The sequence below is a fragment of the Oreochromis aureus genome, linkage group 9, assembly GCF_013358895.1.
Source record: "Oreochromis aureus strain Israel breed Guangdong linkage group 9, ZZ_aureus, whole genome shotgun sequence".
NCBI lineage: Eukaryota > Metazoa > Chordata > Actinopteri > Cichliformes > Cichlidae > Oreochromis > Oreochromis aureus.
Window position 1 is genome coordinate 3,555,997 of NC_052950.1, and position 22,512 is coordinate 3,578,508.

General features: G+C 42.5%; 2 protein-coding genes across 3 annotated transcripts; one reads left to right on the plus strand and one right to left on the minus strand.

Moving 5' to 3' along the window:
* Positions 1-3,293: 3,293 nt before the first annotated feature.
* On the plus strand, positions 3,294-20,635 carry ift74 (intraflagellar transport 74). Its single transcript, XM_031754746.2, has 21 exons — positions 3,294-3,311; positions 3,390-3,461; positions 4,252-4,391; positions 4,899-5,040; positions 5,130-5,178; positions 5,397-5,495; positions 5,668-5,728; positions 6,027-6,086; positions 6,190-6,251; positions 13,220-13,358; positions 13,522-13,584; positions 13,681-13,824; positions 14,420-14,460; positions 14,542-14,621; positions 14,713-14,766; positions 15,253-15,350; positions 15,423-15,549; positions 19,302-19,465; positions 19,698-19,823; positions 19,988-20,048; positions 20,319-20,635. The coding sequence occupies exons 3-21, from the start codon at positions 4,263-4,265 to the stop codon at positions 20,432-20,434; spliced, it is 1,815 nt and encodes a 604-aa protein (XP_031610606.1). The 5' UTR covers positions 3,294-3,311; positions 3,390-3,461; positions 4,252-4,262; the 3' UTR covers positions 20,435-20,635.
* LOC120441661 (leucine-rich repeat-containing protein 19-like) lies at positions 6,240-11,692 on the minus strand. Of its 2 annotated transcripts, XM_039616885.1 has the most exons (7): positions 11,627-11,692; positions 10,071-10,166; positions 9,725-9,972; positions 9,389-9,500; positions 9,117-9,204; positions 7,570-7,776; positions 6,240-7,471 (listed from the first exon to the last, which is right to left on the minus strand). In XM_039616885.1, exons 2-7 carry the CDS (start codon positions 10,158-10,160, stop codon positions 7,161-7,163), a joined length of 1,056 nt encoding a protein of 351 aa, XP_039472819.1. In that variant the 5' UTR covers positions 10,161-10,166; positions 11,627-11,692; the 3' UTR covers positions 6,240-7,160. The 2 variants fall into 2 exon arrangements, with proteins under 2 accessions (XP_039472819.1, XP_039472818.1); XM_039616884.1 differs by lacking the exon at positions 11,627-11,692 and having other exon boundaries at positions 10,071-10,400.
* Positions 20,636-22,512: the final 1,877 nt, after the last annotated feature.

Genomic DNA, 22,512 nt, shown 5'->3' on the forward strand with positions numbered 1-22,512 from the left:
TCCATTGTCATGTTTGATATATAACAAAGTAACAAAATGAGTTTGTCTGAAGGGTAAACTGTGGTTTTACTTTGGGGAAAAAGTATCCAGACAACTGTCGTCAGGATTTTTGCATTTGAAAAGGAAAAAAAGGAGAAAACATTTAATGTGTGTGTGCTGATGTTTAACAGGGCACACGGTAAAGGAGGGACGAGTGTGAAAGCTGTGGACAGCATTAGAGAAGGGGACAGAGGAACAAGCATTCCTACAGCTATTCCCTTAGCAATGACAGCTATAACAACTGCAGTACTGAACAAGAACAGTATGAAATTTGATTTCACACATTCCTCATGTAAAATTTATGCTTTCTTTGTTCCTTTTTCTTACTGAAAGGAGCTCAGTTATACAAGAACCATCTGTGCTAAAATCTCTATATGGAATACCACGTTACTGTAAATAAAGGGTCAATCTGAATTTTAATACCTTGAAGGGAAGCCAACAAAAAATGAAACGGTGAGAAGAAATGTGACAGATATTTTGTTTCTTTATTACAACAATAAGTAAAGTATTAGTTGCTGAGAATAAAAACTCTCATTACTGTCATTTAACACAGAGCCGGTGAGTTGAGATGCTGACCTGTTGCCACCTAGTGGTTTCTTGAATAGTTGTTCTGCTTCACTAGAATCATGACATCAGGGTTGGATCAAAATCCTGACCCAGATGAGGCATAAAGCCCAAACTTCTTATCTTATCTCTGATTTCTTACATTGCAGCAATTATCCTGTTTTTTTCCTCTCTCATAACATCATGATTCTCATTTTTTGGTCTCATCTGTCCAGAAAAACATTTGTTGACACAGCCCTGTGATCTTTGCCATCATCCATCAGTGGCCTTTGGTTGTTTACAGGACGTTGTGTGTTCCTGTGACCTTCCAGAAGATTAAATGTTGTGTTAATCTTTGTTGTTCAACCATGCATGCAGATTCCCTTTGCGACCCACTTGTGCTTTTGAGATTCCCTCAGTTCTTCATGGCTGTTATGTAAATTTGAGGTTTTGTGAGGTTCTAATTTGCTTTTGCAAAGGAGCCAGATGAGCAACAGCAGTCTCTGTGCCTTTTGACCAAGAAGAATAACAAGCACAGAATAAATTGTTCTGTTATCGACCTGCTGTGGTCACAGAATATAATCAGAACATTCAGTGGAAAAGATAACTTGTACTGGTGAGTATGTCATGTGTTGAAAGATTATATGTTGACATGATGCTATGGATCAGATTCAGTCAGGACAGCGCAGCACAGGAATTACACTCCTTCCTGTTGATCACTCACTGATCACACAATTACATCACATTTGGCACAAAGAACAGATCTAAAAATCTAGATCGGTTTAATTTTGGTCCTTTCTGTGTTCCATGCAGAAAGCAGATGAGATCTGTAACTTGTCTTTCATCTTGGAGGGTTTGTATTCATCACATTTAGCTATTTAGCATTGAGCACTTAGTTAGTACATAATCTACGCAGATGAAGTCCATCACACAATCCTGTTCTGTTGCCTTAGAGTTGACCAGGGTGTTGACCAGGAAGTAGAGCAGGTCATCTACTCATAGGAATGTTGGCGGTTTGATCCCTGGCTGCTCCAGTCCGCATGCCGAAGTATCCTTAGGCAAGATACCGAACCCCGATGCTGTCATTTGAATGTGAATGTTACACACTCCACTCTCAACGAGAAGCTTGGGTTCGGGAGAGCCCTGATTGTCCTGCAGAGACATTTGCTGCCAGATACTCGATGGTCAGTTGCATCGTGTGCCTGGTGACACTCTCGATGGAGGACACTGAACGAGATCTACCGTTATGAACCAGGATACCAGAGTTCTGGCTGATCGGAGCTGGCTCTGACCTGGCTTATCGAAGAACAAAGAAAGCGGTTACAGCTTTCCAAAACCCCCACTAGGCTCGCCGACATGGTTGATGATGGGCAAGCTGTGAGTACTCAGACTGTGTTTATGGAACACCATATGGGAAGATCTTGCAGAAGCTCACGGCTTTGCAATGGGAAATAGTTAGACATGGTGTCCGCATTAACCCAAACGATCATGTCCCTCACTCATGCGGCTCCGGAACAACAAATTCTTGTCCCTGATAACCGGACTATGTTTAGTCTCTCTGACCCAATCCTTCAAGGACACCTGCGTTGGCTGAAGGACTGCTGACTTTTGCTTAACCGGGTGAAAGGACACTCTCCCTAAAGTTGAACACAGGATACACACACACATGTACACTGACACAGATGCACACTCACTCCCTTCCCCATTCCAAATGCCTCCGATGCTTGGCCCCCATCCGATGCAGACGGCGGGTCAGCTGGACCTGTGCAGAGATGCCACGACTCGATGCTGCTGTCTACATTGGCTTACTCTAGCCCTACTCACCCACCCCTGTTGCTTGTCACGTGTTTTCATGGTGTCACGGTGTGAAGATTCATGTTTTCTGTTCTCATACTGATCCCCTATCAGGAGCTCAGTCTGAATAGAGTTTTCTTTTTTTCTCCTCTCCTGTTTTTCTATACGCTACCTGTTCTGACCTGTCTCCCCAATGTGATGTTTGTGTAATGTATGTATGGTTGGAAGAGGTCCAATTTCGCTGCAGGCAACTGCAAGTGACAAATAAAGGCTTCTTCATCATCATCATCATCATCATCATCATCTTCAAAAGAACAGAAAAAAGCGCTTGTATGGATGGGTGTTGAATGGGTGAATGAGGCATACTATATAAAGTGCTTTAAGTGCTCCAATAGTAGAAAAACACTATAGAACCATTAACCATTTACTCCTCCCTTACCAATGAAGCAACAAGGCTGAGGTGTAATGTTCCTCCCTAACCTAATGTTCTGTGAAATAGAGCATTGCACTTTCTGATTGACTGCTCTTACTGGCTAAGAGGTAAAGGTGATGTTCAGTCGCATCCTTCACCTCTCCATGAAATCGGGATAACACAGAAGAAACAACTAGATTTCTCCTCGTTCCCTCTCCACGTTTCTCAAAGTCTTTTCTCACAGTGTGAGAGGCAGTACAAAGAATACAGCTACAGTTACTTTGTTTGTTTGTGTGTGTGTGTTTCAGCGTTTGTAAAATTGCATAAAACTGCAAGTTGTTTGAAACCATCAGTATCCTGATGCGTGAAAAAAAGTCTGAAAAGCAGAGGTAGAGGGGCAGGTAGGCAGACTGGAGTCTATCTGGAACCTCATGTATTCCCCCTGTTGGTCGGTGGGGGGCAGACGTACATTCTCCAACCTGCATTGTTCCCATTTCAGGTGAAGAAGAAGATGGTTACTGGGGTAACGTCAACATTATCTCGAGCTGCTGACTTTCTTCCAGCTAGCGTTTCATTCTGTTTCGTTTATTTCTCTTTTCAGGTAAACTGCTGCACGCCTGCTTCGACTGGTTTTACAGGCGTATAAAACAGATTCCAGAGAGACCATTTTCAGGTAAGAAGCTGCGTTATCTCACGGTTAACGCCGGGACGTTTACCGAAGCTTTCGTAAACGAAGCTAAGCGAAAAGGTGTCAGCTAACAAGTTAGCAGGAGCCGAACTAAGCTTCAAAATTGTAGGTTTTAACAGACAACGCTTACTATGCACAGCTGCCGTTACAGCGATGTGGGTCAATGCAGCGTCGATGCAGTGTTTGTGCACACGCACACACACGCACGAAACAAATCATGTTTCTAAATCAAAGTAAACATGTGACATGTGACACCCCGAGGAGGTTCTTTTCTCTTTTTAGCAGTGTGCACAGCTTTATTTCCTTTACAGGCTCTGTGTTACTGTGAGGTACAAATCACACAGTTCCGTTTCCTTTATCGCCTTCAGCCACTTCTTTCGCTACCACTCCTAATCACGTGACCGCCGTATCTGTTATGCTAGTAAAATCTACTCGAGTGGAAAATGTCAACATGTGAATAAATAGGCACCACTGGGTTAAATGTTATTCTTTAGTATCTTCGAGTTTGGCCCTTTTATTTCACCAAGAAGCACCGAACTGTAACAGCATCAGGACTGGGTGGCCCCAATCAAAATACTTTATTAATCGCTAAGGAAATGATGTGGTTACTGTTGCTCCAAGACAATAGGAACAGTAACAGACTGAACTAAATTAAATAATACAATAAATTACAAAAGGTACAAAATATAGGAAATAACATAAAAATAGCTCAATCCAGCCAGCAGCTCCACACGTGTGATTTGTTACTCAGTGTTCCTGTTTGTGTGTCCACCAGTTTTAGGCATCATGGCAAGCCAGCGGCCTCCGTCCAGCATGGGCCGGCCGATGAGCCGCAGCGGATCTGTGGTCCCTGGTGCTGGGAGACCCCCTACAGCTATCCAGCCTCCTCCTACAGCTATGCGTGTTGCAACTGGGGTAAGCCATCAGCAGCATGGATACGCTATAGCTTTGAGATATTATCACTCTGAGTGTGTTATGTTCAGTCTGAAAATAAAATTGTTTGCAGATGATGTTGTGGTCTTAACATTTATAAAGCCCCAGTCGTGCTAAATCTGTGTGTTTCTGCACGCCAGAGAAATGAGTGCCAGGTTTTACTGAGCCTACGTGTAACACTATATACCAGCAAGAAAAAAGATCAAAAATAAAATGGACATTGTGCTTATAATGCATTTTCAATGCATCATGCTTCTTTTGTAATCTTTGGTGCAGTACAGACTCTGTTTTCCCCTCCCCACACTTGTGTTTTATAATATGAGAAAAAGATGAGCATGAGGTTTAGAGAGAGTAACATGGTTATTGTCAGATTTCCTTTAGATATCGTGATAATATTGTCACTGTGAATTCTTTCAGCCAAAATTATTTCAGAGTGAAAATGCAATTTTGTGACAGCCACAACTAAAGGCACTGCATTTCCTAATCCAGATGGTTCCAGGAACCAGCGCTCATCCAGGTTTGAGGGGCGGCATCCCCGTCGCCACCCCCGGAGTCCTGACAGCACAGATCAAAGTGACTGAGAGGCCGGTCACCCAGCAGGGGCTCAGTGGGATGAAAACTGGCATGAAAGGTATGTTTTATTTTTGGATATTTTTCTGATTGTGTTTCTGTTTAATATATCTAACCTGTGACCTCCCTCCCACATTTCCTTTACCAAAGGACCTCAGAGACAAATTTTGGACAAGTCCTACTACTTGGGTCTTCTCAGGTAACTGATACTCACTGGCATTAACAGTAACTACTTATGTCAAAGTAAAGGGGTGCATAAACCATAGGTCAGCTGGATCAAACATACTGAGCACATTCAAATTTCTTAAAGTTGGTCTTGAGTTAAAATGTATTTCTATTCTCACCATAGATACAAATGTGATCTCTTTACGCTGCTTGTGAAAAATTCTATTGATGTGAAATTTGTTCTTCTGTCAGGAGTAAGATCAACGAGTTGACCACAGAGACCAGCAAACTGCACAAAGAGATTGAGAGCTACAACCAGGAGAACTCCGTCTATCTCTCTTATGAAAAGAGGTGGGTGGTGTTCTTCTTCTTCTTTTCTTTTCTAAAGTAGGTATGACTAAGTTTCTGTCTTCATTCCCGTCCTTTAACAGTTATAGTTGAGTAAAAGATGAAATCCACTGAATCCAGATGAACACTGTATAATGTCCCCACATTGTAACCCAGTGATGTGTGTCTGCTGCAGAGCTGAAGGCCTCGCTGCTGAGATTAAGGATATGCAAGGCCAGCTTGCTGACTACAATATGGTAAACAGCAACAATGTTGTTAAACACTGAGAGATTGTATCCACTTTTTCACGGTGTTGTTGATGAATGTCTAGCTTCTCCTCAAGCAGTCGGCCATGATGACTTAAAATAGATGATGTAAACGTCCCACCTCAGGGACAGTAAATATTTGATTGCAGGTGTTAAGATGTGATGTTTGAGAGCAGCTGCACATTTAAAACCTTTATACTGGTGAGGTTGTGATTCCAGTTGTCAGTGAATGCGTTAAACACTGGACTCATTTTAACTTCACTTTTGTATTTTTTATTTGTGTTTCCAGCTTGTGGACAAGCTCAACACCAACACAGAGATGGAGGAAATGATCAACGACTACAACATAGTAAGTAATCCATCAAAACAATATAAAAGGGTTTTTTCATCAACAGCATATTGGAAATATAAGAGAAAAAATTCTCCCTTTAACTTTTTGATCTTGTGTTTAGTTGAAAGCTGAGAATGACAGCGAGGCAGAAAGCATCGATAACATCTTCACTGAGAGGAGAGAGTAAGTGCACATGTTCTCATAAAGACACTTGTGTCTCCATTAGACAGTTTTATGTTCACAAATACACTTTCTTAACGTATTTATTTTGTGAAGTATCATTTTCAGAATTAAGTACTAGTAAATTGTTTAATTAGCCGGATAGCTAGTTTTCATGTGAGCCATAAAACATTATTTTAAAAAAATCAGATATGTACAGGTATGAGATTTTTGAACATGAACACAACAGGAAACAACTGCTTGTTACATAAAGATGAAGCAGCAGTGAAGTTTTCTTAATGAAACTGGTAAAAATAAATGCCGTGTAGATCTGTGAGCAAACAAACACCTGGAGTGTGTTTTATCTGAAACACTTGCAAACCTGTTTTCAAACCACCGTAAACTGAGGTTTGTATAACACCGCACATTGCTGCTTGTGTTGTCGAGTCATGAAGACACCTCTATAGTGCCATTAGAGGTAAAAACTCTTGTAAACCATGTGACTTCATCATTCTAGCGCCATGCAAACAAGGATAAAGCTGTCGATGTAAATGGGTACTCACACACTAACACTAATGGGTCAGATTACAGGAAGTGTTCTGTACTCGAATATTGTACTTCTAGTGGTCAAAAAGTCGAGTTAGGATTGTTGCAGACTCCTCGTAGCGGACAGCTGTCAGTGTACTAATGGAAGTATCCGGGCAACAATGCAGGTCGGTGGAGTTAAGAGCCTGAATTTGTGAGATGTTGCAAAGAAGCTCCTTCAATAACCAACAGTACAACTCTCATACAGTAAGAGCCTTATGAATGATTTTGTGACCCGTGAAATGATAATACTCAGCGGTGTCTATCAAACAGCAAGGTTAGCCACTGATTGGATTGTATTGTGTGAGTGGTTTGGTTTCTTATCATCGTTGTTTCTCCTCACGCATGTCACTCTTCTCTCCTGATATATGGATCCTCAAAGTACTCCTGCTCCTCCTGCTCCTCCTCCATCTGTCTGTTCATTTGTTCAAAGCTGAATGTTTGATGGGCCGGGTGTCTTCCTGTCGCTGAGAACTCTGTTGACACAAAATCCTCGTCCTCCCCGACTTCTTGTTGTAACTGCCGATGCCTGTAGTTGTGGAAGAGCTTGTACCAGGACGGTCCCTTGACGGCACATACGATGAGCATGGAGGTCGTTACTGCCAAGATTGCGACGGATGCGGTGAATTTCCACGTGTTGCCGAGCACAGGTGTGGGGTCTAGTTTGGGTTTGAGGATGGAGATGGTGTTATAAGCTTGCATTTGTGCGTCCACATATTTAAGTGGAGAAAATGATCTGCAGCTCTCGATGTCGTACCTTTGCCGATGCTGTCGTTCTGACTGGTTGACTGTGTGGTCGTCGTAATAACTGATGGGCCCGACATCTGGAGATAGTGGACTGGTGTTTTTGGTTTCTGAGGGTCTGGTGTGATGGTGGGTAATAATGTGGAGCACAGTGCTGTAGCATTAAGAAGATCTCGTCCAGCCTGCTCTGCTGGAGATGCACAGATGACCTGTGGTCCTCCTGCAGCCAGACACCATTTCCTTCAGTAGGTTACAGGTCTTACATACTCTTTAAGTTACTAAAGTTAGAGAAAGTTAGTTTCTTCAGATAGAAAGGGATTTTAAACACTGGCCTCGTTAACTCTGTATAGTACACTCCTACTTGTCTCTACTTGTACTTTTTTTTCATTCAAAATAGTGCTTTTGGCTATAATACTGGGATAAATCTTTAAGGAATGATGTGAAAATAATGTAGTTCACTGATTGATCCAAGAGAATCACTGAAATTTGCAACATCGGACATATGATTTAAGCTGCCAGCAACAACATTTTCCTTTAAATAAGTAACCAGACCATCGCTCAGTATCCCCAACAGACATTTTTGCTCACTAACTAAGGCAGAGCCTTCATCTCTGTATGGGAACCAGGTTAAATATGGTTGGGTGCTCTCCTGCATATATGCTGCTCTGGGGTTTATGGTAACCATCACCAAAGTGTCACCAAATCACCTGTCTGCAGTTTAAAAGGAAGCAGACAAAAGCACCGGGTGTTCTTATGTGTTGATCAGCAGTATGAGCTTTAGGTTCTTTAGGTGATTCTGGCTTCCAGTAACATCAGTTGCCAATAATCTTTCAAATAAGGTTCAAATAAAACCTCCATACCAGCTGTGCGAGTCTTTTACATGGCTCATAGATTGTAACTACAAATGTGCCACTATGAAGCTGTAGATTCAAGCAAGATACTCAGTGTCTACTAAAATTCCTTCAAATAAAGATACACTGCTCACAAAAAGTTCAGGAACATTTTGAACACATACTGGTCTCAGTGGGGAAAAGTCATGCTGGATAGAGATATGGACTGGGGAATGTTTTAGGAAGAAAAAGATGGGAATGAAAATGATCAACCTAGAGGGGGCCGAATTCACACAGCGGAAATAAAAGTGAAACAAATGATGCAGCTAGTCTGTTGTCCCGATCCCTAATATCAGTCAGGTGCCGTTGCCTAGCCTGTAGACGTCTGTGTGTCCCTCCATGGATATGCCTCCCCAGACCATTCCTCACCCACCAATCTGGTCATGCTGAACGATGTTACAGAGAGCGTAACGTTCTCTGCAGCTGCTCCAGACCCTTTCACATGTGTCACACAGGGCCCACTAGAGGGCGTCGGCCCTCAAGCCACCCTCATGAACTCTGTTTCTGGCACCGTTTTTTTTCCTTAAATGTTCTTTTCATTTTTTGAGCAGTGTTTATGGTTTTCAAACTGCTGTAATTGACTCATTAGCTCCCAATGTATGTAAGCAATCAGTCTGAGAAAGGGTCACAGGTCAGCCAACATTTAAAACTGTGTGATGAAAATTACTACCCATGGTAATATTTGCTGCATCGATCTGTCCAATGATGGTCAGCAGTGGACAGGAACAATTCCAAGGGTTTCCCTGTAGGTTCAGTACCTGATGGGACCAGACAGAGCGAGGTAAATGAAATAATAACACATCCTGTACAGGAAACACTTACATGTGCAGCCCTAAAACCCCATTTTATACACATGCATGCATTTCTCTATGTATGTCATGTCTAGATAAATTATAACTAAACTCTAAAGTTAGCGGATTCTTTTTGAAATGCACGTTTTACCTGTAACTTGTTCAGCCCACTGATCAGCTGTGCAGGGAGGCTTGTTAGCAAGTTGTGGGTCAGGTCCAACTCTGTCAAGACATCCAGGCCACTGAAAGCCTCAGGGTCAAGGCTACAAAAAACAGCCACAGTAGAAGAAACTGCAGGAATTATTACACTTGATTACATACACACTGTGCTTGGATATATTACTGTCATGCAACAGTAGTAGGTAGGTTTTAGCAAGTATCCACCAACATCAAAATCAAACCAGTTTAATGGTTGGTGTTTAACACACATACTTAAAGCAGCTAATTAGCATTTAGTTAGAAGTTAGACATTTGCTAGCCTACTGACCTGCTGATGTTGTTTCTGGCGAGAGACAGCACTCTGAGGTTTGGTACCGCAACAAAGTATTTGGCTGGAATAGCAGTGATCCAGTTAGCATCCAAGTGAAGCTCTACCAGTCTGGGATAGCAAGCTAGTGCTTGCTTGTCCGTGTCATTCAGAGTAATTAGGTTCCCATCAATCACCAGTTTGGTAACGTTAACATTTTGGTTGTGAGGGATGACTTGAAGATGTTCGTTGGTGAAGTTTACTGTCAGCTGATGGGAGGAACAGGAACAGTTATTATAGAAAACTCGAAAAATATAGAAATAGACAGCTGGAGCAAAATGGTGTTAAAGGCCAGAACTTTTCTTACGGTTTCACCGTCTTTCACTGTCTGGTTATTTTTTACCAGCCCTGCAGTGAGCCACAGCAGGAGGAGAGGCTGCCAGCACCTCTCCATCATACCATGCTGAAAAGAAATGGATACAAAGTAGTGTAACCAACACATGACAGAGAAAACATGCTCCTTTGTTTTATCTGGAGTGTTACGAAAACCAGTAATTAATTAATCTATGTGACTGTTAGAATTCAGCTGTTTGATTGAAAAAGCATTACTACGGCACAGATTTTAGCCAAATTGGTTGCAGTTTATTGCAAATTATGTAGCTGGACTAAAATAATCTGACTAACATCACCTCCATTTATACACAAGGTTTGCATAAGTTACAGTTAAAAAATAATCATTTAGCCTGTCAGTAAAACTTATTTCCTGAAATACATGTTTAGCTCCTCCCCCTTTAAGCCAGTGTTCTTTGGATTGGCTGTGCCTCTTAAAAACAAGGTTGCGTGACACAGTAGCACCTGGAGACCACAAAAAGATGAAAAATATCAGTGTATGCTGCAAAAAGTCTGCGGGGGTTAAAAGTGTGAGACAAGATTTTGGAAATAAGTATTGGCCAACTTTTACACAAAGCACAGCATGTCATGAGGACAAATGCTCACAACGAGTGATACAAAGTGACATAAATATGCATTCTCAGTAGTGGCCAACAGGGGGTGCTGCAGAAAGTCTAATAAATGGCAAAACAGCGCTTGGGTCTCTTGATCGCTGACCTTATTATCACTGTCATGATAAGCTGATGGTCTCAGTTTGACATGAAAACAAAACTACCCTGATTTTTCAATGATAGCCCCATTATTTAAAAAAGGAGGATAAAACTCTACCACATGTTTGACACATCCATGTGCGCTTAATACCAAACAGCAGGATGGTGACAGTGTAAAAGGCAGCTTGAGGCTTTACAACATTTTGTTTAAAGTGTTTGACTGGAACAGCAGGTAGGCGGAGCACAGCTCGCTGACATGACTGTGTCTGTTCTCACTGACATCACAAAGAGCAGAAGGAAAAAAACTGTTCAGAATGTGATGAAAATACCCTTTACAGTTGAGAGCTATTAAGCCATCTAACCTGTGGATAAAAAAAACATTACCCATCATTGCATGTCATATTCCTCTTTAAATATATGACACAGCGTTGGACTCCATTAAGACTGAAAACATTAATAATTATATGTGAATTCTTTGTATGTGCAGTGAACTGAGAAATCGGCACTTTACAGCATGAACCCGAGGTCAGAGTACAGTAGAGATAAAGCACTGTGTTAGTGAGTGGGTCTCTCGGTTGTTGAGTGCACACTGATGCTGGAGTGTCTTTTTCAGATGTCTTACAGAGAAAAGAAACAAGTTTTCTTTAAAAACACTTCAGCGCACGTCTTCTTTTAAAGGACACATGTAGAAATGTGTCTGCAGACTAACCCCGCACGTCTGCACATGTCACAATCACAATTCCTATCTGGTTTTCACACTGTTTCTCTTAATACTTGTTGTGTAATCATCTTTTACTAATGAAAAGTAGCTGAAGAATCTTACCTGTTCTTCTACACGCACTAAGGTGAACCTTTAGTGCCGTGTTACTCACGCAGTCAGCGTACCGAGTGACCTTTGTTCCCTGTAAAACAAGAACCTGTGTGCACTCTGTGCTAACTGTTTATGATTGATCAAGTTGGTCCTCCTATCTCTGCTGTCTTCCTTCTTCTGCCTACAAGTATCTCTCAGGTTACTGTTGGAAATGGCTCATCTAAATATATATGTGAACTAGTTCAAGGTATAATACTGCAAATGATTGAATATGATTAATGAAAAGCATCTTAGTTCTTTTGAATGACCTCTTCTTACGGAGAGATGAAGGCTGGATGGAAAAGAAAGCATAAAGTAAGGAGAAGAGCGTGTAAAAGATCAGACAGAGAAAAGAAAAAGTGGATGCAAAGCAGGTAGAAGATGAAAGAAGGGACGTGAAAGTGAGGCCGGTGTTACTGCTGCTTCTTCTCAGCAAACATACCTGTGCACTGTGTGGACACAGCAAACCCAAGTGGGTGTACTCATGTTCTTGATATTGTAAAACTATTGTAAACATTTTAATTATTAATAGTACTGTGAAAGTGAGCAGGCCCAGGCACACCAGCAGCAGCAGCAGACTGGATTACATACCTGTGAGGAAAATCAAGAAAAGTGCATGACAGCTGAACAAGAATTCCCACATTCCTACTCTCCCATTGAAGTAGAGACTGGTGTAAATGTGATGGGAAAAGCTTGTGGGAAGAAAGCTGGAGCTGCATTGCAGCCAGACTGGACCGTCTCTGGGAAAGTCGGGTTTCAGCACAGAGGAGGGAATGTTGAGACTGGAGGAGCTGTTTTACATCACAGGGGTTAGGTTCATGTGTAAATGTGTGATGTGAATGTTTATTCAAGAGTTTTTGTGCTGTAGTCTTCCTCCGCGAGTCCCAGAGCAGAGGTGTCAAACGTAAGGCCCATGGGCCAGGATCAGCCTTCCAAAGTCTTCATTCTGGCCCACTGTGGAAAATGTGAAGGAGGGCATATTTTCTACCGTGAAGACCTGCTCCATGACCATTCATACCACACCAAAGTAAATAAGTCATAGATAAACCATTAAATGGCAGAAAGTTCCTGATTTTTCACTGGCTACTATCGAAATGTATCATTTTTATATTCGATTCACCAAAAACAGAAACAGAAAAAGGACACAAATGTTCATTTTTAAATTACAGGACAGTCTGCACAACAAGCTAACAGAACCTTTTCTGTAATGTAACATATTTATGTTTTAGCTCAGTGGGATGATCAGGAGATCATATGCCGTATGGCTGGAGAGCAGTGGGCCCAGGTTTGGGTCCGACCCGTGCTAAGCCTTTGCTTCCTTTTGCTTATCCAGTGTTCAGTCAGGGCCTCCATAGACACAGAGGAACCTGAGGAGGTGGGTTGCAAAGCAGCTCGCGCATGTGCCACAGCTTAAGCAGCTTAAATAACCTGACCCGATGTTAGCTGATGTGTAGAAGGGTGTCAGCTGGTGTGGGCTGTTATTGAACAGTACACTGTAAACTCTTTGGCACCCTTTATCTGTCTGCATGCACTCTGTCCACTCTGCCTTATCTGTTTGCTCTGCAGGAGAGAGGAGGCAATCAGGGCCATCGAGGAGGAGATCAGGAGAGAGAGGCGCGTTGCTGATGAAGTCGTCCAAGCAATGCCGGCAGCAAAGCAAGAGAAATATTTCACCATGACAACCACTAATGAGGAACTGCTGCAGGTGGAGCTGTAGTTGTTATGGGGAAAGAGGAGATTGGTTCATGTCAGCTGTTGGCATGATGACATCTCTTGTCTTGCATGAAGTGATATGTGTTTACCACCACTGAAGTATTGTCACCCTCTGATACTGTACAAAGTACTCAGCTGATTCTTTTGTTTTGCAGGAGCTGACTGTTCTCCAGGATGAGCTGGACGTTCTAATAACGAGGAAGGAGGACTATGAAGCAGTGAGTTGGGTGGAGGGGACGGTGTGAGCGAGGTGGAGGAATATCATGGCTGCGTCAGCAGCAGCAGGTGTTTTACGTGAGCGATCCTCGTTGCAGGAGCTGTCTCACTCTCAGATAAAGCAGGAGGTGGTTCGGCTTCATGAGACCCTGTCAGTGCTGGAGGCCAAACGAGACACGATGGAGGCGGAGCAGAAGAGCCTGGGTTCACCTCAGGAAGAGAGAGAGAAGTTATTTAAGCAGGTGTGCGCTCTGGCTTATCGCTCATTGCTACATCAGAGAGGACGGGAGGGATTTGATGAAATATCACCGAAACTTTTACAAACAGGAAATAGATTTGTTTGTGTGTGCGGTTCCTGAAACTGGCTTTTAAAAGGATATCACATGAATTCAGTTTCAATCTGGTTAAATAGTTTTCATCATCTTGAGGAATTTCGTTCCACAGCGTTCACTGCCTCCACACATTCAGGGTCTGCACCGGCTAAAACCCTCTCTCAGCATTAAAAAGCAACTACAGCTGCTATATTTGGGTCCTGGTACTTTATGTTTTTCTCTGATGTTCTCTGATTAAGTAAACTTAATAACACTGAGGTTTAGATTATCTAATGCTTAAAACTGAGCTGAACTAAACCCAGGTCACTGTGGTAAATTACAGTAGGTCTATTCTTCATCGTAAACGTGCATTGATCCAGAGAGTAAGTCAACAGCACCATCATGTGGTCAAACTACCAAACATCCACAAACTGATGAATCGATTGTAAACAGCAGTGAGTTACTGACGCTTCATGTCAGGAGACATGAAAAAACCAAAGACTGAAGCTGTTGTTCTGTTTTCCAGGTGAAAGAGGACAACCAGGAAATTGCCAGCATGGAGAGGCAGTATGTACTCATTACAAATATTTAGATATTCCTCACTTTTGTGTGTGTGTATAAGGATATGTGTATATTGTGTGTACTCAGGCTTACGGAGATACGGGACAGGACGAGACAAATCACAGAGGAGATCCGGCACCTGGAGCAGGACTCAGAAGCAGCTCAGGGTAACCCACAGGATGAGGACGGAATCAAAATCTGAATCACATTTGATGTGATTTGAATAAACAATAGAATTCATTCTGAACGTTTCCACAGGCGAATGTCAACAAAAATACAAAGAGCTGAAGAGGAAAGAAGAGGAGATCGACCGTGAGTTCCAGTCGAACGAAACACTTGTGACATAGACAGCATTATCGAGCTGAGTTAACTAAAGGTGTTTCGAGAACATTTCTTCCGTACTGTGTCCGGTTATTGCAAAAGAAAAAAATGAACACAAACTACAGTTAACGGAGAGACTGAGAGGAGACTGTCAGTCAGTCAGTGTCACAGACAGACACACAAACTGCATCAGGTAAACTAACAGACATGTCTTGGACTGTGGGGGAGAGCAGAGTAGTTGGATTTGTTAATTTGTTTAATCAACACTAATCCTGTTCTGATGATCCAACATTTGGGACTCTGGGGCTGATGCAAACACTTTATGTGAAAGCACGAAGCCTAACTGATGACAGTGAGAAGTCTTCAGATCTTGCACACTGGAGTTTGATTTCCACTATTAGGAGGAACCAGAGGGAACCTACTGTCCCAGCTCCATATTGTAGCAGTGCATGGATATAACCTCTGTCCTTTTCTCAGGGTTCCTGGAGTCATTTGAGGAGTCCAGGGCTCAGGAGGAGGAGAGGTTAAAGCAGGGCCAGGAGAACATTGTCTCACTCCTGGAGCACTGCAGCAGGGTGAGGAGCATTGATGAAATGGGAGGACAAACACAGTGTGGTCCACTGCACTAACTGTGTATGTTTTTGTAGAACATGTTGCGGCTCCGTCAGGTGGATACAGTGACAGCCAGCGAGCTGAGGAACATGCAGGAAGTGCTGGTAAGCAAGGAGACCGAGGTGGTCCAGTCAGAGAGCACCGCTAGAGGACTGACAACAGGTGGGTGACACACACACACACACACACACACACAGTCGGGTTTCCCTCACTTCTAAAGAGATCACATTCATTTATTTCTAACCTTAAACTAACGGTGTGTTCACACCGAACGCGATAGGCGCGAGCGAAAACGCCCCTAATTTGACGCGTGCACATTCGCACCTCAACGCGTGTCCAAGAAAAATCCATCGCGCGTCAAAATTGCATATTGTGACACGCGTGAACCGGAGATGTGGGAGGAAGTTGTGCCAGACAGTATCTTTGCTAGATGGCAGCTGTCGAGCTAGCGTTTGAAGAGAGAGTCTCCCTTCTCTATTTACTGTGGAGAGCAGAGCAGCGGCGTTAAGGACGTCCTCGCCGTACCTGGGTCCATCAGGTCCTCCAGAGGCGTGAGCAGTTTGGTGAGTTTCACCACTTGCTCGAGGAGCAGCGCCTGGATGACGGCCGATTTCAGCGATATCACCGTCTTTCACTCGCCCAGTTTGAGGACCTGCTGTCCCGCGTCGGTCCCAGAATCGCCCGCCTAGACACCAACTACAGGCGCTCAATCCCACCTGCAGAGCGCCTGTCCATCTGCCTGAGGTTAGTAAAAGTGTTTAATACGGTAGTCCTTTATTGATACCTGTGCTAATATATGCTAAACTATCGTTTATACACTGCTAACATGGCTGTGGTATGCTAACAGTGAATGCCGTCTGTGTTTACTGATAGCAAACTGTGGTATGGAGACGACTGTTTATAATATTTCTAGTGATACTCGACAGTTCTCATCAAGTCCTGATTTAATTCAATTTATGCTGTTATCAGTGTTAGCAATGATAGCATGGCTGTGGTGTCTATCAAACTGTGGTATGAGGACCACTGTGGGTTAATCTTTGTAGTGATACTCCTTTTTTTTTTTTTTTTTTATAACTGAGAGCTAGATAACATTGTGAACGGTTTGGTTCATCTTTAGTTATATGGTTCTATCTAGCATATTCTATCTTGATAAGCTGTCTTATCACAGGTTAATTTTTCAAAAATATTAACAATGATTTAAGCAAGGAAAGGGCTACATGCCAACATACAACTCTTTATTTCTATTAATGTCTTACATCATTCCTACCTGATTGACATGTCTAGGAATTATGAGTGATCGGCTCACTGTAGCGGTAAAAGTTGTTACCAATCAAATTATATGTTAAAGTTAAAACAAAACACAACTGACTGTTTTATATTATATCTAATATATGTTATGTAATTATCCTTATAATTACAAAATGTTTTATGTAAGATTTATGTTTTGTAATTTAAATCTGACATCACAAAAGTATTTTGGAATTTGAATAATATATTTTGTAACTGCAGTACACATAATACTAATTTTGAACAATTTTGTCCAGGTTCCTTGCCACCGGGGACTCCTTCAGGACCATCGCGTTCAGTTTCAGAGTCAGTGTGTCCACAGTGTGCCAGATCACCCCCCAGGTAGCGACGGCCATCTGGGACTGTCTAGTGGGCGACTTCATGGCTGTGCCTTCACCTGGAGACTGGCGGTCCATCACAGAGGGATTCCAGGAGCGCTGGAACTTCCCTCTGCTGTGGAGCTCTGGATGGGAAGCACGTCCAGACAAAGGCCCCCCATATATCACATAGGAGACACACACATTGATATACACTAAATATTTATTCCATTTCTTTTTTTGTGGTGCCCAAATTTATGCACCTGCTTGATTTTGTTTAAACAATTATTGCACACTTTTTGTAAATCCAGTAAACTTCTTTTCACTTCTCAAATATCACTGTGTGTCTCCTGTATGATATATTTAACTGACATTTTTTATTGTAACAACCAACGATTTATAAAGGAAAATAATGGCTATTAACAAGGTTGCCCAAACCTTTGCATCCCACTGTATTAGTATATTCTGTCATTAGTATAATATGAAATAAATTCTACATGTGTCAAGTCGTGTGCCAACATTTGCTGTGTAGTAGAACTGAGACATTAGTCATTATACAAATTTATTTGAAATAATATTAAAATTCTCAAACAGAAAAACATTAAACATAAATATATAAAATATAAGTATTTACAGAGAGACAGGAATAAAAAGGACCCAGCTGCTCTCCAGAGCAGGAACAAGGCTGAGGAGGAAATGCTCCATTGGAGACTGGCGTGGCCTCTTCAGGGACACCAGGATGGCCAGCTCCACCGCCGATGGACCGTCCTGGGACCAGTCCCTCATCTGCCTCGGAGCTGTCCTCCTCTCTGGGCCTGTAAAACAGCACAAAACACAAAGAAATGAGAAGGCTGCTACTAGATTTTAATTTCAACATTGGAAAAAAAAAACAACAACAGGATATAATCAGATTAGTTGTAGATATTTAGTAAAGGTGATCACAAGGGAATCCCACCGAGTAAAAAGCTATCAGTGCGTGCTGTACATCTGATGCTACAATTACATACCTGTGGGTGCAGCAGCAGGAGCTCAGGGACTGGGGAGCAAGGAGAAGCAACAGGGGATGCTCTGCTGCAGAATCAGTTGGTTCTATCAAGACAATATTAAATGTTAACAGGTTTTAAACAATAGTCATAGAGAAAGTATATACAGTGGTCCCTCATTTATTGCAGCAGGGGTTGTCAGAATAAATAGCCCCTCGCCACGCACTTTATACACTTTTTTCCCCCACACACATGAACATTAGTCACAGTTCTCACAAGTTGATTCTCAAAGTGCAAACCTTTGTAGATTGCAAAACGTAAAAGTATTATGCCGTGTTTTGTCTTCATCTGCCTGCCACTTTCGTGCGCCTTTTTCCCTCGCGGTGCAGGTGTCTATTTCCGAATGAGGGTCATAGTTATGGGTGTTTTTGTGCTGTTTTATCTATTGGATGTGATGGTTATCAAAACAAAACATGATAAATTTGACAAGCGCAGGAGACACAGCACGGAGGAGATTTGTCAATCAGGCTGCAGAATGCAATGCTGTACTGTGCAAAAAAATCAGCGAAAAAGCGAGGCAGTGACGGATGAGCGGGACCACTGTGTGCTGTTTATTAATAAACAAAATATATTCCTATATGACAACATGCATAAAAGCAGAACGGTATTTGTACATCAGTGGGAAAATAGCGGTGGCTTGCTAGCTTTTGTGCGGCTTCCTCGGGTCAGTGAAAAATGTAAAAAGAGAAATGAATGAACTCACCAGGTTGCCCGATCTCTTCACATATCTTCCTCCAAGCTCGGTCCTTTATATTCCTGTCTCGGTACACAAAGCAGCTGGTGTCGTACAGCTCCGGGTTGTTTGCTAAGGCGTTGATTAGCCTTCCCTCCATTAAAGAATGAAGGGCTTTGGTTTGATCTGCCCCTTTGACCTGGTTACAGCCACGTCACCAGGCTCCTGATTGGTTGACGCGGCGCGATTTGACGCTGGAGTTCAAATTTTTCCAACTCCAGCGGTAGAGGCGAAACACGCGTATGCACAAAATGCAACACAAAAACTCACGCGTGTTTTTTTTCCGCGAGTCAAAAGCGCCAGACGCGGTACACTGACGCGCGTTTCACGCGTTTTGGCGTTTTCGCGACGCAAATCTGCCTCCGAATTTTCGCCGGACGCGCAATCGCGTGTCATCGCGCTCTTTCCATTGACTTTATATGTAAACCTGACGCTCTGGCCGCCTCTATCGCGTTCGGTGTGAACACACCGGTCTGGAACATTTATGTCCCGACAACACGAGCACTAAACAAAGCCCCTTCTCTGCCCCTGCAGAGTCCCAGCGCCTGCAGCAGGACCTGGAGAAGGTGCAGCAGCTGGAGGGGAAGATCACAGGTGAGCTGAGCACCCTGCAGGAGCGTGTCAGCACCATGCAGTCTGAGCTGCATACCTACAGGGACCTGGACACCCTCAGGCTCACAGCTGAGGAGAAGAAGGAGGTAACTGCAAACTCTTTTTGTGCTGAAGGTCTCTTCCTGTTAAAAGAGAGTTCTTTCTCACCACTGTCGCCGAGCTTCCGTACTGGAGATCAATAGTGGTGCTCCGTTTTAAAAAATGAACTGAATTAAAAACACTGAGTGACAGAGGAAAGCAACACAAATGTGTTGTGTGTACTGAATTATGTCTTCATGTTGCCAAGACTGTACTTTGTTTTCTCTCCTTGTGCTGCAGAGGCTGCAGGAGGAGCAAGTGTCGCTGACTCAGCATCGAGATGCATTTGGACAGCTGCTGGAGGAGATGAACCAGGAATATGAAGCCCTGAAGACCAAACTGCAAGAAAATGAGACTCACGCTCAGGTTAGTCGTGTTTTGGTACATGAGAAACAGACCGACTCTTCTGACTCAGCTCCCCTCCTCACCACCTGCCTTCCTACTGCTTAAAGGAACTTTTTGATATTGTTTAATATGCGAAGTATTCAGCTCACAGCAGTCTTGTGTTGCTTTGTGTGTCTGAACGTTAGCTGGCTAACCTGGAGAGGAAATGGCAGCACCTGGAGCAGAACAATTTTGTGATGAAAGAATGTATCCTTTAGAAATATGACATATGAATTCATCCACACTACAAGCCCTCTATTCAGTCTCCAGCATCCAAAGAAAGGGAGCTTTTTAAACTTTGTAATACTAGGAACTTTTGGAGGTAATTAAAGGAGCAGCACTTGTCAGATGTGTGCATACATTTATTTTTATTTTACAGTTCTCAAAAAGATGCAGGGTTTCTGTCTTCTATAAACCTCTGGTCTCTGAGACAGCAGTTCTGTGAGCTCAGTGATTTTTCCCTAACTGCAGCGTCAGTCATCGCCTCCAAATCCCAGGAGAGCGACTACGCCTCAGTCGCCAAGAATGTCTCCCAACAGGTGGCCGATTACAACAAGAGCCTCATAGAGTTGCTGCAGAACAACACGGGTTAAAAACAAGACTTTTGGTTCCAGATGAAGCTTTCTGACAGGCTCAAGGTCATTAAAAGCAAAATGTGTTGAGTGTTTATACACAAATACTTTTTATTCAGTCATTCAAAGGCGGAGAGATTGTGCTGCATTCTGACAGTAGCTTTAAGTAGAGATGTAAATGTAAAATGGCGAGCTAATTTAAATAAACGTGTTTCAAGAACATTTCGTAGGCACTTTGTTTATTGCAAAAGAAAAAAAATAAACACTACAATTAACTGAGAGACGGAGAGGAGAGTGTCAGTCGGTCAGCATCTCAGGCGACTGACAGACACACAAACTGCATCAGTTACACTAACCTACATGTCTTGGACTGTGGGGGAGAGCAGAGTAGTTGAGCAGATGCAGACAGGTGTGGATTTTTTAATAGACTGTGTATAAAAGATGGGCATAGTTTCCAGGTCTAGAAATTGAATGTATAGAAGTAATTAGGCCTTCAACTCCCTGTGTCCACAGTTACTTCCTGATGAATCCCAAAGGGAATTTGTGTCGCTAGCTGGAATCAAACCAGCAACTTTTTGCTTACAAAGCTTCTTAAAGGCAACAGTCCAATGGGCAGTCAGGCCCACCCTTTACTTGTGAGGTTTCAAAAATCTTTAAGAGTTGGCCTGCTAGCATTCACTGCTACTTTCAAACTATCGAGCTAGTTAGCTGTATAGCAGCTGAAATGCTGACAAAGCTTTGTTTAACCACAAAGAGGCTGATTTCAGATGTCAGGGTAATCACATCTAGACACAGTAAAAGCTGGAGTTGATCTTGATAATATCTTGTTTTCATGGCTGGTCATTTACCCAACCAGGAATCTAAACATCAGGCCGCAGCCTTCAGACATGTTGAAACACCAAAGCTAAAGGACAGACGGACACGTTTCATTTTTTATTTATTGCTTTTAATTACAGAAAAACAACAACAAAAAAAAAAAAAAAAACAGGAACAATTTGCATAAAATCCAAATTCCACTCTAGAAATATTTGACCTTTCCGGTGTGTAGATGTCAAAGAGTACAGTAAACATTACAGCTGAGGGTGGCAGCAGTGTGATTCCTTGCAGATGAACAGTACAGCATTTTTCCAACCATTCAAAGGTCAATAAAATGAAACTTGGGTTTATTTGGTGTCCTCAGTATATACACACACACACGACTCCCCTCTTCTTCATCCACATCTTCTCACTGCTTGTGATCCAGAGCAGTGGGATCGTCAAGTCTTGAATGAAAAGGAAGAACTTCAAAGGGAAACATAAATAAAGCCCATCTACAGTTTTGTTTGTTTTTGTGCAGCTCCTTAGCAGTTTTACATAAAATATCTTGTCGTCTCCAACACTTGCTTCTCTTGTCACCCAATTTAAAACATCTGGGGGGGACCCAAACATGTATGCATAGATCAACTAATGCACTGACAGCAGGCTGAGCAATAATGGAGGACAAACACGGCACAAAACAAGCACCATATCCACAAAGCTCTGAAAACAACCAATGAACGGCCTTAGTGCATCAAATGGTGACCAGAAACTTCAACGTCTTCATTAATAAATAAAACAATCCAACATTTGTGTTAGCGACGAGCGTTCTCGAACTGATCTCATTTATTTTGTAGTGAGAACTTAATCTCTTACAGGACTAAGGTGGGGACAAGTTTGTCAAAATGCATTTAAAATTTTAATATTAAAATGGGTTAAAGCAAGCTCATCAACAGCTTTCAACTATAGTCAGTTAGCTGCTTGGAGCGAGAACAGCAATAGTGCTGAAGGTATTCAACAGAAATGTGGGAACACCTTACTCTGTTTATTTATAAACTCGTGCTGCTCACCGAGGGAGTTAAGCTGCCAAGCTAGCTTTAGAGCTAACCAAGGTTAGCACTACAGTAAAGGGCTGTTTTCTGAACGGCTGCTCAAAAGGCTTCAGACATCACTGGTTAATGAGCTAATGTTTGCTAAACAGAAAACTAGATTATAACCTTATCCAAGTTGTTGTTGTTATACTAGCAGCTAGATTCAGCATTAGTTACTCTAAGCTGTGCTGACTGACTAATGTGGGCAGCAGT

Coding starts and splice junctions, on each gene's coding strand:
- ift74 (XM_031754746.2), top strand. CDS start 4,263: ATGGCAAGCCAGCGGCCTCCGTCCAGCATGGGCCGGCCGATGAGCCGC. Junction 5,041..5,129: donor GATGAAAACTGGCATGAAAG/GTATGTTTTATT, acceptor CCTTTACCAAAG/GACCTCAGAGACAAATTTTG. Junction 19,466..19,697: donor CAGCTGAGGAGAAGAAGGAG/GTAACTGCAAAC, acceptor CTTGTGCTGCAG/AGGCTGCAGGAGGAGCAAGT.
- LOC120441661 (XM_039616884.1), bottom strand. CDS start 10,205: ATGTGTTGGTTACACTACTTTGTATCCATTTCTTTTCAGCATGGTATG. Junction 9,973..10,070: donor CAGTGAAAGACGGTGAAACC/GTAAGAAAAGTT, acceptor TCCTCCCATCAG/CTGACAGTAAACTTCACCAA. Junction 7,777..9,116: donor TGCAGCAAATATTACCATGG/GTAGTAATTTTC, acceptor GTCTGGCTGCAG/GAGGACCACAGGTCATCTGT.